At 45.5% G+C, this 15,428-nt stretch overlaps 1 protein-coding gene across 1 annotated transcript in view; it reads right to left on the bottom strand.

The window, feature by feature from the left end:
* Nucleotides 1–14,652, bottom strand: part of KAZN (kazrin, periplakin interacting protein) — a 207,323-nt gene extending 192,671 nt beyond the window's left edge. Inside the window, exon 1 of the mRNA XM_068915635.1 lies at nt 14,006–14,652. Coding sequence (XP_068771736.1) covers nt 14,006–14,126 — 121 coding nt within the window. The 5' untranslated portion in view covers nt 14,127–14,652. The remainder of the gene's footprint in view (nt 1–14,005) is intronic.
* Nucleotides 14,653–15,428: the final 776 nt, after the last annotated feature.

Genomic DNA, 15,428 nt, shown 5'->3' with positions numbered 1-15,428 from the left:
CCATGTCTATTCAAGGTGCTTTGGCCTTTTGGTTTTTCAATATAAATGAAAACATAAAGCATAAATGTAAGAAAATAGCTAAAAAGCTGGGAGAGGAACCCTAGCTATATACTCAGGCCAAAAACTTTAAAACAACATGAGATTTTTTCGCCCTTAATTTCCCCAGAACTGCAGTGACACAGTGAAAAAAGCATTATACAGAAGGACATAAAACACACCACCAGGAACTGTAGCGGTGAGACATAGGACGTTTGCAAGCAAATACAAGCAAAACCTAATAACGGTTATGGGGAGTTTAATAGAGAAAGCAGCTAACCTTAAAACTAATGCTTGCTAAAAAAAAAATTACAGTTTCTTAGAGATTTGAGATGTCCTCAAACGGCTGATACAAATGTCTTGACAAGCGGTCTGCCCAATTTCGTCATATATCCACAGAGTGAAGGGCTAATTATGTGTAGATTTATGTAGCTATTCATCTATTTAATAACCACACCAGCCTTAGAAAAATATAATGAATCCTTTTCTTTAGGGACATTACTTTTTACCCCAATGCAACAACCCTAGCAAGTTTTCTCATTTTATGCTTATTTCTATTTATTAAAGGAAATAAATATACCTGGCACCACAGAACACGCTCGAAAAAACATATTTCATGAAGTATGCAAAAATATACCCTAAAGGAGAGCATCTCCCCGTGGACACACATCCTTCCATGTAGTAAAGCAAGTGAAAGGAGCCATCCATCAGCCTGACAACCCCCTCCGGCACCCAAGGAAGTCGAGGGGATTACGGCTCTCAGGTTGTAACAAAAGTGACTTCCAATAAATTTCTACCATTCCTCATCTTTTGTTGCAGTCCGCCACCAGGCTAGACGCATATTGTGCCATATTCCTGTCCCACAGCCGGCTTCGATGCAGGCGCGCGGGTACCCAAGGGCAGCGTGGGCTGTTCTTAGCGCTGTCACGTCTCAGTGACGAGGACTGCAGAGGTCTGAGCAGACCATCAAGCCACGAAGAAAATCTCCATCTCAATGATGCATTAAAGCGCTAATGGTTCAGACGCGTAAAGGGAGGGGGGGGGAATGGCAGCATAAGCAGAAAACAGCACATGAAGTTTATTGCCTAACAAGAAGTGTCGTAACTAATTCTCAGCCTGCTCATGGGAAAAGGTTAGCCTGACGCGGGTGCCTTTTCTGACAAAAAAAAGAGAAATAAGAGGAGGAAAAAGAGCTTGTCAAAGCAGCGCAGTAGATGAGCTTTCTTTGTTCACCTTCATGCTGCCAGCCAAGACTTGGGTACCAACCCAGGGCCACACGCACATCCACCCATCACAGCCTGCCACCACGAGACGCGCGTTCGGAGTCAGCCTGCTGTGATTTTAAGGAACACGCCAGCGATTGGGAAGTTGCCTTACTTTGGAGATGCTCCAAAGAGCATCACCAGTCTGCTCCCTGAAGGCATCAAGGCCTCCTCCCAAACAAGCTTCATGCTTTCCCTAACCTTCCCCCCCTGCCCAAAAAAGAAAAAAAAAAAAAAATCACAAACAAGGCTGCTATAGTTAAAAAATAAAACAGTGTTTCTGCATCTATCCAAAATTAAGAAAAGGAGGAGATATAAAAAAGTGCACTTTTCAGGTGGGAAAAGCAATACGTAATTTTTGGATCAAAGTTTAGCTTAATTGTCCCCTTTGAAATTTTTTAAGGAATAATTCTGCAAAACTATTTGCTTGTGTTTTAATTTATATAGAAGAAACAAAGCCGAGTAACCCATTTGCCGCCGAACTGGTACGAGGCTGCTTGTTACTTCACCTGAGTCACAATTTCGTTTTCTGTTCCCGGCCGCGTCACCGGCTCGGTGGCCGACTATCAGCAAGTTATTTAGATCTGAACGCCTCAGGCTTGCCATGTATAAATTAAGAATAAATAAATAACATTTCACTTAAAAGAAGAACGCTGCAATATTTATTAATCCCTGGTGTTAGTCGAGCTAATTAAGAGTTATTGAGAGCAATCCCCCAGCAGGATTATCACTGAATTATGAGAGTAATTGCTCACAAGAACTTTATTTAGCTAAAACCTCTCCTCCGGCAGGAAATTCTGTGCCCCGCTTGTCCTAAGCCTCAATCACGTAATGATGTTCGGGCGAGTTATTTCGGACCTGGGTAGCTCCTTGCTTCCTTTGGGTAGCGCAGGCAAAGCCGAACACTAATTTCGTTTTTCCTGCGTGCCACGTGCTCGCCCACGGCGCAGAGGCTTCGCGCGTTGCTCGACCACACCGCGCGTGAGTCGACCCAAAACCCGCGCCGAAGATTCCCGTGTTCAGCACGGGACGTTCGCTCGGGGTCGTTTGAGATCATCTGCTGTAACGTGAAGCTAAATTAAAGCAAACTGATGCAGTCCAGAAGAGTTTTCAAGATTGCTCGGGGCCTCAAATGAAACTTTTACACAGGGAACAAGAGCATTAAGCCTTACGATACATTTTGATTTGGACTGATCCCCAGAAATATGAGAAGACGGGACTAATAAGAGCTACAGGTTTCCAAAATATTTTTAATGTCTTTGAGATACCTTTTTGAAGCAAAGCAGCAGATAACAGTCTCCTTGCTAAGGGACGCTAACCTTCCTGTTTGAATGTTGCTGTTCAGCTTGGGAGGCTTTAACACATGAACCTGTAAGTAAATTCTCACCTTAGAAAAAGGCAGGGCTTTTGTTCCAGCAGGGGTAAACCGAGCTCTTCTCGGCAGAGGCTTTTTTTTTTTTTTTTTTAAATACTCAGACTGATGCTGAAGCAGAGAGATGACCGCTGACAGATCCAGAACTTGCATCTCGGCCAAACACCACTCAGATGCCAATTAGAAGTAGCTTTTTCCTCCTCCTCTGAGGAAATCAACACCGAAATGTAGCAAACAAAAATAATAAATCACTGGAATAGCAAGTAAAGGCTAAAAGAAAAGAAAAAAAGACTCTGCAAGACATGAAAGCAGCTGAGCAGAAGTCACAAAAAGATTAGAGTTTAACCACAAAATAAACATCAGTAATTCTGTTCTTTGTGAAAAATAAAGGCTCACTACAGCTGAAAAATCTGTGCAGTGCCTGATTGCATATCACAGCGGGCATGATTACTAGATTTAGGGAAGCATTATAAACCACCAAAGCTCTGATTTTCCAATTTTTATTTCCCTTCTCTTCCCCCTCCAACTCTTTTTTAAACTGTAGGTGCAATCTCCACTACCTGATTTGTGCAACCTGACGTTTCTTGGACTTAAGTTCTCAGGAGGACACACTGATTTATACCAAATTTGATTTAATCTGATAAACCAAACGCTGCTAATTGTAACCATCAAATTACTTCAAATTAACCTAATAAACCTGATATCAGCCTCAATCTGTATAGATTAGCTAACCTGAAACACCTACCACCTCATGGCATTAGATTTCAGGCTAGCATCTGCCGTACCCCTTTTGCACACCATAATGAGCCTCCACCAATTTTTAGGGTTAATCCCGAGTTATCAAGCAATGAGACTTTGGCTTTAATAGGTGTGCAGTTGAGATAACTGCAGACTGAATAAGTGGATGGGAAGCAACCTGTGGACGTAGGGCTCATGTAAGCAAGCTGTGCGCGTGCAGAGGTGCAGCGGTCCCCGAGATACTACATTCCCACACTTTGATTTTTCAACAGGCAAGTGGGGGGGAAAAAAAAAAAATAAAGGAGGAGAAAGATCCTTTTAATTTTGCTCTCGCTGAAGGCGGGCTGCGGAGCGGCCTCAACCCTAGTTAGATACCCATACGGGAGGGAGAGTTTTACAAATTCCTCAACCACAGGATCAACATCGGTTTATTTCGTAAGTGAGGGAGGACCAACAGCAGGCAGCTCGTATTGCAAATCTGTTAGTGACAGTAGGCACCTTTTGCACCGCGAGCTCTGCTTTACAGTGTACTCTGCCTCCATCTCCTGGCCTATTCCCTGGCATTGCCTAAATCAAAAACTTTAGTACACAATCCCAGTTAAGCGAAAGCCACATTAGCCACACAAGGATGTATCGCTCGTTTAAGATACCCAAAGCCTATAGACTGATACAGCGGAGCCCTGGGGAAATCCTTTCTGCCATTAACCCACTGACCGCGCGCTGGGGATTGCGACGAGAGCCTTGGCCGCGTGCCGGTGGCTGAAGGAAATGCCCTTGCCTATTCAACAACAAAAGATAACAGACGAGCCAAAATGCCAATAATCCGTGTTCAAGATCGCAAGCAGGGGTATCAAAACCTAACAATTTCTACCCAGCCTTTATTAAAGGAAACTATCACAAGCGGCAAAACCACACTCATTATCACTTCAGCTTATTACAAAGTGCTCTCCCGAAGGGGGTGGGGGGGACCTCCTCCTCAAGCCAAAATTTCCTTATTCAGTCAACGAGAACTAACACACCAAACCTCAAGAGAAATATCGTCAAGCATAGTAAGAGTTAAACACAACCAAATCCTTCTCCCTGGGCAAACTGCTTTCACAGCCCATTTCCTCCTCCAGGAGGACTTGGGCTGGCTGCATCTGCTGGCCTCCAGCTTCAGGCAAAGCGGGAATAAGGAAGGAAAAAAGGGAAAGGGGGGAAAACTGGGGATATGAATGGACTTTCCTCCACTTCTTTTTCTCCCAGCGGTTTCAGAAAACCTTTTTTAACCCTACTTCTGCATTACAGCTTGCTGATAGCAACGGGGCCCCGTGTTAGCTGTTACCAAATAGTTTGCGCAGGCAAATTAAGTAGAGCGGAGTCAACTGGGTTATAAAAGCTAGAAGGGAAGGAAAAAAACATTGGAAAAAAGCACGTTATACTTAGGAGACAAAGCAGCAGCTACAACCTGCGTTATTTTTCCGAAGTAACTCGCTGCGACGTAAAGGGCAGCTCCGGGGAGGAACTTGCTGAGGAGCGTCGGCTACCGGCGGCTGTAAGAGCGGCTGCTCTGATTCAGAGCAAAGCCAGCCCTAGAACTGCAGATTGCAAATTCCCAGTCATAATCCAGACACTTCATAAGAGGCCTCTCGCAACTGGAAAGCCTTTCCTGGGGTAGCTACGTTTGTATTAATCTTTGCAGGAGTAAATCCCATTTAACCAATTGGCATTGCCTAAATTACATTTGTGGTTCATTTGCAGTTTGCCTTGGAGATAAAAGCTTTTCTGTACCTGCAAAAGGAGAAGTTTTCTGTAAACAGCGAAACGCAAGTACTAACTTGTCAGCTCAGGCAGCTGACATTTATAAGCGTTGATGTACTTGCTGGTTTTCTCGAGTCCCAGCTCTTGAAACAATATGTTTACGATGAATTTGAAAATATCAGCTTCAGCTAAGAAATGTGTTTTGACCCGCCGGCTCAGCTGGGGCCGCCAATACCATTAGCCTGACTACGCCACGGGAATTCGGTATGATCGTTCATCTGTTTTCAAGTCGGTATGTTATCGGCGTATTAACAGACGCAGCAAATTGAATGATCAGTTCATAAAAAAAAACCCCAGTCTATTCTCAGTTCTGCAATAACCCAGTGGAAATACGTTTCCCCACATTGAATCACTGAGGCCTGCAGCTGATGCAAGCGACAAAAAAAAAAAAAAAAAGGTTTACACGTCTCTGAAAACTGTTGTGCCGTTTCTCAGAGTATAGTCCAAGAACCAAAATTTCAGCCCAGCACTTCTCTTACTCGAGAGGAGATGCTTGACAAGAAATCGGGATTCGCGCACAGACTGCTTTACGGGCTCCTTTCCTCCCGGGTCGCGCTGCTATTAGCAGCACGGCTAATAGCTGTGGCCGCTGGGGGTCAGCACCACAGCACCTGTATTCCTTTTCTTTTTTTTAAATCTCAGCTTTTCCAGAAAGCAGAACTATTCAAATTGTAGATACGGGCCATAGCCACGTACAGATTTATGAGAGAGGGGCTGGATCGTTTTCCAGGCCTTTTAAACCACGGTTAAGCAGGTGAAAAAGAGCTACTTTAAAAAAAAAAAAAATCTCCTTTGCTGAAACTACCCGTCCTCAAGTGAAAGAGGGAAAGCCTAATTCCTCTGAAACCAGAAGAATGACGCATTGATTTAACCTACTGTTTGAGGTACAACTAGAATTCCTCAGGCAAAACAGATACTTTTAAACACCCTGTGTTGGAGATGGTTAACGCAGCGGATACCCAAGAGTGCTGCCTTACTGCATGTGCTAAAGTCACGCCCAGGAGAGCCAAAAACCTGTTTAAAGAGCTGCTGGAGGGACCATTGCCCCAGGCAGCAGTGGAAGCCACTGAAGACAATACGAAGACAAAGATAGGCAATAGCCTTAACAGGGTTCACTATCGCCAAATGAGGCCCAGCAGCGCAGCCAAAACTTTGCAAACCGCAAGGAAAGCTGCAAGCAGCACGCGCAGCTGCACGCAGAGGAGGGCTTCATCCACGCGAGGAAAGTTGCCGCGATGGCTGAACACCACCGCCAGCGCAAGCAAAGGATCCTTGCATCACGTTGGAGCAACTCTGGCACAAATTGCCAGCAACCACTGGCTTGGAAGATTGAGGCAAGGTTCAAGCGTTGCATAAGATTTCTCCTGCCTTCCTATGCATGGGTAAACCGCCCCTGGCCCATACAGCTGTCATCTGTGTAAGGCTCAGCCTGCCTAAATGCAGCTGATGTGTTGACTCAAGCATTAGAGAAAATATCAGATAACTGGGTTCAGGAGTGGCAGCCTGCAAAAATAACATAACTTCCTGAGAAGCATGGAATAGATGCAGAATAGTATATGTAAAATAATTCATATGAGTTTTAATTAATAAAGAATATACCTGCAAAAGTCAAGCAGGGTTCAGAGTGGTGGAAGAAGAGAGCTGAGAGTTTTTCTTCGCCCCTTTGCTGATTGTATAGAACAGCATATTCCATTATTCTGGAAAACGCCAGGATGGCCTGATGACTCCGCGAGCTTCTCCGTCGTCCACTCTCGCTGCTTAACCTTTCCTGGAGGCATCGTGGGCATCTCGCACCGGCAGCCAGGAAACTGGAGTTTATTTTTGGCAAAACCAAGGCTGAGGTGCACAATTTTGCAGAGTCTCTGAAACATGCTGTACCTTTGTTTTGACATTTGCAAAAATCAAGCTAATAATAAACTCCGTTGCAAGATCATCTGAACAGCTCAGATAAGGGACAAAGTATTTTTATCCATGGGGCATGCAGCAAGATGCTGCAGGAAGGATGAAACATCATTTTGCTGTAAATTCTAGGTACCTTCAGAGCAGCCGATGCCTTTGGTTTGGCCAGGTCTTTACAGACACACTCCAGATCCCCCGACTGAGATTGCGGGTACCGCTGCTCCGAGTTCAGCATCTTTCAAAAACTCTACACTTGCCTGAAAGTCTACTGTTTAGATGAACGCAGTAACTGGTTCCTACGATTTTTATCTTGCAATGGATCATGGCACCTAAAGACACTCATAATTTCCCAAACGAAATGTTTGGGTCCTGGAAGCGTTCCAGTAAAATATTCCAATTACTTCAAAGTAGAAGTAGGCAACTGAGAAATATCCCATACCCGCTCATAAAATTCTCAACTAGCTGTACCAAAAATCACCACATTTCCATAAAATAGGATAAGGCCACAGAAAGGGCTCAAAAGCCCTTTTAGCCCTCAGATACCTTACTCAAAGGTTAGTCTTTTGTTCTACTGCCTTTGTTACTGTGCATGGCCATTAAAATGGCCTCAAAGACCTCAAAAGAAAAAGAAAGGACGACTACTTCTCATCTGTAGTTGCACATCTAATCATACACATGTTCTCAGTTCATTACTTTAGTGTCATAAAAAAATGGTGTCTACTTTCAACTTCAAAGAGCTATTTCCTTAGACTTTGCCGTTCCTGGACAAAATCCTTTTCTTTCATCAGGAATGGAGATGAATGCTTCTCTTAACTTAATCACGAGCAAAGCAGCTGGCCAGTGGTTAGTACACAGACGCTGCGATAGCTGAGTCTCCCTAGTTAGAAGAGGGTGAATATTTTCATCTTTCTTTTTTCCTGCTTTTGTCTTATTTCAGTATGAAACCCTCCTTATTTGATTATTTTTTTACCTTAAAAAAGCTAGTGTGGGAACCACAGACACAAGAACAGGTAAGTTAGGAAAGAGCCCGAGTTTTATAAAACACCTTCCTGCAGAGAGGTGCGAGAACCGTGCCTCCGCAACACCTGAATTGCTGCATCCACTTCGCGAAGCAGCTACCCGCAAGTCAATGCCTAAAAGTCTGCAGCAATCCTCACGTTTCGGAAGAGCTCTCCTCCCCTATTCCAGACGGATAAGTGTCATTTGCTTTACGCACCCTGAGCGCGTTCTGCAAAGTCACCAAGAACCTCGGGGCAGCATCGACTCGGGGGCTGCCAAAGTCATCGCCAACGTGACCGAGACGCACTGCTGATTGATTACTGCAGGCTCCCAGAGAAGCCTCTACGTTACCCGTTCCCATGTATTACCACCTGCACCTTTTTTTTTTTAAGTACATATATTTTCATAGTTATTAGTTAACTACAGTCACTGCACCCTCCTCCCTCCAGTGGCAATGCTGCGCTGGTCTGTTTTACAGATTAATCGAGGCCAGCAACAGCACGTGCACCCACCAAGTGCACCCGCTTAATCTATTCAGCTCAGGCAGGAGGACATCATCTATCAGGGAGGTTTTTACGCTGCTCTGGAGACAGGAGCATGATTTTTTCCCTTAGTGCTGGAACTGGCCCTGGAGAGAACAAGATTATCCCCTTCTCTCCTAAAATACAAAACTCAGAAGGCATCTGGCATATGTTTGAGCATTTCTTGTGACCTTAAAAAAAACTATATATAGTTTTGATAAAAATTATCTCTTTCTACAACCTTTTTTAGCATGACAACACCATGCACAGAAACGCAGGGGTCTTGTCTACATGATTTCAAGCATCACAGGGATGAGCACAGGTTTACGCTCGCTGTTTGTGACCTGCTGGAACTTGCCATGATACCAGCACGCAAACCTGGACGACAGCTGCATCCTCAGGGAAGCGAACAACTTGTTATGGTGAAAACAATTTATTACTGAGTCACGTACACAGGCAACCTGATGCGCTGAGGAACGCATCTCCAGCCCCGGTTCAACACGGTCTTAAACCGACTGACCTAAGCAAGATTTCATGCTGACCGTTTTCTGTTGTTCTCCACCACAGGAGAGAAGAGCTGTCACACAAGGTCCACGCGAAGGCTCTTGTGGACAGAGCCAGCGAGCAAGGGGCAGAGTGGGAGCGCGGCACCGCGAGGACCAGAGGCTTCACGCCAAGAGGAATGAAACCCTCCCGCAGCGATTTAATCCTACGCTCACGCAACATCGGGGTCACTGAAGTAAGGTTTAAGCCTGGGAAAGGCCTGAGAAGAAACTGTAGCTTTAGTTCCTTGTTGGTCATTTTATTCACAGATTTTTCCAGACGTTTTCCCAATCCTAATGAGTCTTTTTCTGAAAATCTTCCCAATATGGACAAGTACAGCTCACTTGCATCAACCTCAGTGGTACGTACTGCCATTTTGGTGCGAACCCATTAAATAATCTCCTTTTATCCTGCTTATGTGCAAGAAAATCAGTGAGGGGCACTGCTCTCAAAGTGCCAGTGCACAGCCCACACAGGCACCATAAAACTTTGCTTTTGGGAAGAAGGTGAAGCCGTATCACTATGCTCCAAGCCAGCTCCAGGTAAAAGGTTTGAAACCTAGATCCTGTTTGGCTGGTGACAGACTAAATCAAGTACTAATACAGAAGGGATTAAAGGACAGAAAACAAAAAAACAACAAAACATGGATGGCAAATCTTCATCTCCTCAGCCTTTTTCTGCTGTGGTATAAATGTATTGCACAGGTAACGCCACATCCTGGTCTTGAGAGGAACGGGATCAAGAGCTTAACCACAAACCTCTGTCTTGGGTGGGGAAAAAGGCTAATTTCATTCTTCTGCATGGGAAAATTCCCATGACTGTTGTATCACATCCCACCTCTCTAGCTGGTGGCCAAACCAGGGTCATACCTGTATGCGGAGCAGCCACCGGAGTGGGATACAAAATATACGTGCTGGAGGATGTATATATATAACGGAGAGTTAATACATAAGAGTTTCAGTCCAGCTTCCTGAAGTTTGGCTAGTTCTCAAATTGCTTAGACCTTCTTGTTCATTCAGGTCACATCAGGAACAGAGATCTGTGTTGCACAACCAGTGGAAAATTAGCTGGCAAGACTGGAGAAAAAAAAAAAGGTATCCATAAGCCAAAGAATTAATGGAAAATGGCAATTAATCTAATGGAGCACTGAGTCAGGGACCAGCCTGGAAAAATGCTGTGTGCTGAGAACAAGTTTCTTGGCATTTGCCCACATACAAAGAAAGTGGCTTCCCTGATTATCTTAATTCTTCAGGAGAGCCCTCAGCTCTCCTTGAGATTGGATAGCCCTCTGTGCTTTCAGTACTGCATGTCGGGGGGGGGGGAAATTCTCCTAAAATCCAAATTCCCCCTCATTTTTAAGTGCTTCAGAGCACCAGTCAGAAATTTTTTAAACCAAAAGTTTTTTTTTTAAATCCGAAACTGCCAAATGGGAAAAAAACCCTAAAATCTTTTATGACAACATATTTCAGTTTTAGCAAAATCTATAGCATGAAATTTCCTCCGACTGATGTTTATATTAAAAAAAAATAAAGATCCAGCTGGACAGGATTTTCAGCTGAGACTGGGAAGATTTGCACCTGGGTTGTGAAGTTAGCCTCTTTCTCAGTTACTGCTTTTGGAAATAATCAGCTCTACAGTGAGGTTGGGCCAGGTGAAAAACCGACCAATCAACCAGTTTACCTAGCTCTTGTCCAAACACCTTGCCCCAAGACAGAAACTTATTCTCTTCTGTTGAAATTTTGCCCCTTTTGCACTCGACCATGCCCTCGGCTGCCGCTAACAGCCCTTTCCAGCATCAGACAAATTAAACACATGCCATGTGTGCGGTACGGTAGGGTAGACCAGGAAAATAGGATGTTCTTTTTAAAATTTCATTATCCCTATAGTGTACAAATAAACAGTATTTCAGAGTAAGTAAAGATCAAGCACTTGTGCAAAGGGCAAAACAGCTTTAGAGCAGGGCTTCCTTATGGCAAGATACTCTTTAGACTAATATTATGATTAGCATAGGACATCCGAGGGTATTATGCAAATCTGCAAAATCTACACTTGAATAATCAGCCAATTATGCAGCATCAGCTGCATCAAAAGCTTTTCAAGCCTTCCGCAAGTCTTCTTCAGCAAGAAAGGAGCTATTTTTTTGGTTGGGGCAGGGGGGGAAGCAGCAGATTTTCCTTTTCTAGCATTCTGGCTTGCTGCTTGCCATGCAATGAAGGGAGAAGCCATAGAAAACACAGGCTCTTTTCAGGTGGTATATAAAAGTTGTGCTGCCAAATTTGTGATTTAGAGTTCAGTATTTCTTCAGGCACTTAGTTTGCTTTTTAATTGAGGCCAGAACATTATCACTTAAGTACATGACAGTGTTATTTAAAAAAGCCTAAGCGCCCCTAACTACAGCAATGTGGTGCAGGGTATCTACAAGTCTTGCTCCTGAAGTTTGGGCTATACAGGCCAAAATTTAAATCCACATAGCTCCTTAAAAGTCAATGTTGCAAAGGAATCACTGTAGGCAAGATCTGGTATTATGGTTTCGAAGGGCACTTAGATGGTTCTAAATAACGTAGAGCCTTTTTATGGCTCTACCCCAAAAACCATTTGTTCAGGGTCATACAACACAACTAAGTAATTGAAGTTTGGTGTCTCAAACCTATAGCCACTCCTTTTTCCTGGGATTCGCCTTGCCTGTCCACACTGAAATCCCAGGATACAGCGACAGTCTGCATAGCCAGGCTTTGCAAGGTGCTATAAAGAGAGTTACCCAAAAACATTACCCAGAGTTCTGCTCTTAGGTATGCTAGGTGAGCATTGCTATTGCCTTGAAGGTAGGAAGCTCACACAAACAGAAATCAATACAGAACTGCTTTTATAGGAGGAAAAAAAAAAAAACAGTTTTAATTGCCAGCATCACAGTAAAATTCTGAGAGCCTCAGATATATGGACTCATGATAATTAGAAAGGGCTATGCAGTGTTTGCCCATTTGTTATAAGAGCTAGAGGTAATATATCATAAGCCTATGAAAGCAACCAATAAATAATTTGGCTGTAACAAAACGCATTCCCGAACACACGCGCTCTGCTCATTCCCCTTTGAATGTTAGGGACGTTTAAGGCCAGCCATCCTTACAAGGCGTCCCACCTTGTCTTCTCAGGCATCTTCAGCCTCCAGCTACGTCTAGCAAAAGCCACCAAAGCGATCCATCAGAAACAGAAGAAATCTCGTGGCCAAGTTACTGAAGTGGGATTTGAAAGTCCTAGCTAGGACCACAGACCTCCTCTTTGTCATTGCCCTGGTAAGAAAGGGGAAGGAAAAGCAAACAAAGCAAAAATTGCCACCTGGTTTTCCCCACCTGGCTGGTCTCACTCAGGGGTGTATAAACGGCATGCGCAGGACTAGGACTCTCTTGCACCTCTTTTCTTTGTGTAGCGCCCGATACAGCAGAGCCACAGCCTCGGCACTGGTCACATACCCTATAACGTGCAAGGACGAATGACAAACCTGCTTGGAAAACCTCCCGACACTTCCTGGGAGGCAACCATATGATCACAGGCTTGATTAACTGGACAAGTTATCAGCTAACGAGTCATTTCCCTAATTTCATCTGTGAAAGTAGTGCCAGAATCGCAACAACAACAAGAAGTCACACACCCGTCCACAGCAAAGCCCTATCGTATCGTATTTTACATCTCACCACATCAGTGTAATAATAACAACCCAAACGTCATCAGTTACAATATCAGCTGGGCAGAGGAGAGAGGGAAAAAGGGAGAGCGAAAGAGGGAACAGAACACTTCAGCGCATATATCTTGGCAAGTAAGTTCTCCATCCCAGGCAGCATTAAGAAAGCGCCAGTCAGTCTGAATAACGTGAGCGCTAGAAATTCATAGCGGGTTCTATGGTAGCACTGAACAAAAAAAATAAAAATAAACTCAAAAAACAAACAAAATAAACCCACAGCAACTCTCTCCATGGCTATAAGAGCTATGAGGAAGCTCTCAGAGCTTTCTGTAAGCAAGGATGTTAAAAGAGAGCAAGTCTTGTAACATTTGTTAAGCCAATTTGTTAATTTTGGGCGCTCAGGTATCAAGCGGGACGCTAACGCAAAGCTCCAAGACAGTTCACGGAGCAGCGTGCCGGAGCCGTCTACACTTCCCATCTGTGGGGAGCAGATAACAAAAAGCAAGAGGCAAAAATGGAAAATTTACACCCTCCTCCTTTAACACCCAAAGCAATCAGGCTCACCTGTAGAGAGGCTGAAATGCCTGAAGACGACTGGGGAAGGGAAGGAGGTTTCTAGGTGCTACGGTAACAAAAACAGTAAGAAAGAGAAGGAAAACCCCAAACGCTTTGTTTTTCACAGAACTGAACACCAAAGCAGAGATCTGCACACCCAGCAATGCCCTAGACTGTACCGGTCGCTCTCTAGGGCAGCAAATCAGCTTCCAGTTTGAACGTCATTATTTTGAACTCGTTTCTATACTAGTGTTTGAGAAGTTGCTACATCTGCTGTGTACAGGTCTAAACACAGCGCTAACTTCCAGCATCGGGCTAAGCGCAGCTTGTTCCAGTTCACGTTAATCTAAAACACATAACCATCCCAACCCTTGCCTCAAACTGTAGCTACACGGATGTTTAACTGGGGTCAGGAGAAGCTAAGGTAGGTGTGCAAACCCACCGGGAGCCGAGCAGGTGACTCCAACTTTCGCTTTCAGAAACACCAGGTTTGGGAAGAGCATGGGAAATGGGACGAGGAGGGGGGAAGGGATGCAAACCATTGCTCACCAAGAGATGACATGCAAGAAGTTTAGGTTATATCACACGCGTCCCGCTCTCTTACCTGCTTCCATGAGCTGGCACTGCTGCCCAAACACCTGGGAGAAGGTAACAGGGCCTGTCGCAGCGCTGGAGGTCACTGGTGAGGGGTCCATCGTGTCCTTCGGGTCCTTGGCGTTGGTCATGGGGCAGAGCCCAGCAGCTGCGACGAAGCCCCCCGCTGCCCTTATGTGCGCAGGGGGAGAAGGACCTCGCTTGGCAACACCACCTCTCCTCCAGCCCGAGGTCTTCTGCTCGTGGGCCTGAGGCTGGTGCTGGTGCTACGCCTGCCTGGGTTCAGCCATCTCTCCGTCCCTCCATCTCTCCAGCTTTGAGCCCAAGCTTCACATCAGGAGATCACTGAGGGAAGCAGTTCTTCCAGCTGCTGACACCGATGCCAGAGGAGCACGACCGAGCCCACAGCCGTGTCCCCAAGATGGTCCCCGTCTCCGCTAGCCGCTCCAGCTCAATCCCTCCTCCCGAACCCAAGCAGCTGTCTGCAGCAGGCACCTCTGTTTGCAGGAACTGGATCAGCTCTTGGCATCAGCCCCCTGATTTATTCCTTCCTTACAAACCTCTCTCCCTTTCCCCCCAGTAAAACTGGCGAGTGGGAGGGGATTGGAGCCACGGTTAAATAACATTTCCTCTGCCCTGCTGCAGTGGCTCTGCCTCCCTCCCGGTCCCCCTCCCCCTTACTCACAGCTATACTGGAGGCACATGGAAGTGCTAACTCAGCCAGGCAGGAGAAAGCTGCTTGCTTTAACCCTCTCCTGCCTGCAGGCTTAGAGGCACAAGAGAAAGAGTTGATGGTGAGGGCTGGTATCTAAACGTGGATACGTAATCCGGATGGCTTTGCCTGGCGCAGCACCACAGTTGCTGCCCTGTCGTGACTATTTCGGTGTAAGCACCAGGCAGGCTTGTTTTGGCGGAGGAAGGACCAGGAGTTAACTCCCAGGAAAGTCTGACACAGCTGATTCATCCTTATTTTAAAAACTCCACCTGTCAATGCAAGGGATGCTGACTTGGGGAGCTCTGCCTGCTTTTCTCCTCCGAGGAGTCATCGGTGCTTTCTCTGGGAATGAACACACCACTACAGAAACATGCACCATGGCCTTGGTGGAAACACAACACTGCCAGATTACAGCAATAGAAAGCCCAAGGGAGGAGCATGCACGTCGCCTGCTCCAAATCCCTATTAGAGGGAGGCTGTTATTAGCCCCTTGCTGCGGACGGGGAACTGAGGCGAGGAAAGGCTAAGGGACTTGCCCAGGGAGAGTTTTTTAGCACGGGGTGGGGGATCGAAGCCAGGTCTCCCGATCCGCGCTGCAGCCTCCTTCCTGCAACGCCACTGCACAGGGTGCAATGAACTGCTGTGTCAGCCAGCACATCCCCGCTTCACCTCTTTGCTCTATCTGCTCCCTCTCCCTGCTAGTCTGAAAAAACCCTGG

This window comes from Struthio camelus, chromosome 21 (genome assembly GCF_040807025.1).
Source record: "Struthio camelus isolate bStrCam1 chromosome 21, bStrCam1.hap1, whole genome shotgun sequence".
In the NCBI taxonomy this organism is placed as follows: domain Eukaryota; kingdom Metazoa; phylum Chordata; class Aves; order Struthioniformes; family Struthionidae; genus Struthio; species Struthio camelus.
The sequence above is the reverse complement of the archived record's forward strand: the minus strand, read 5'-3'. Positions and strand labels throughout refer to the sequence as shown.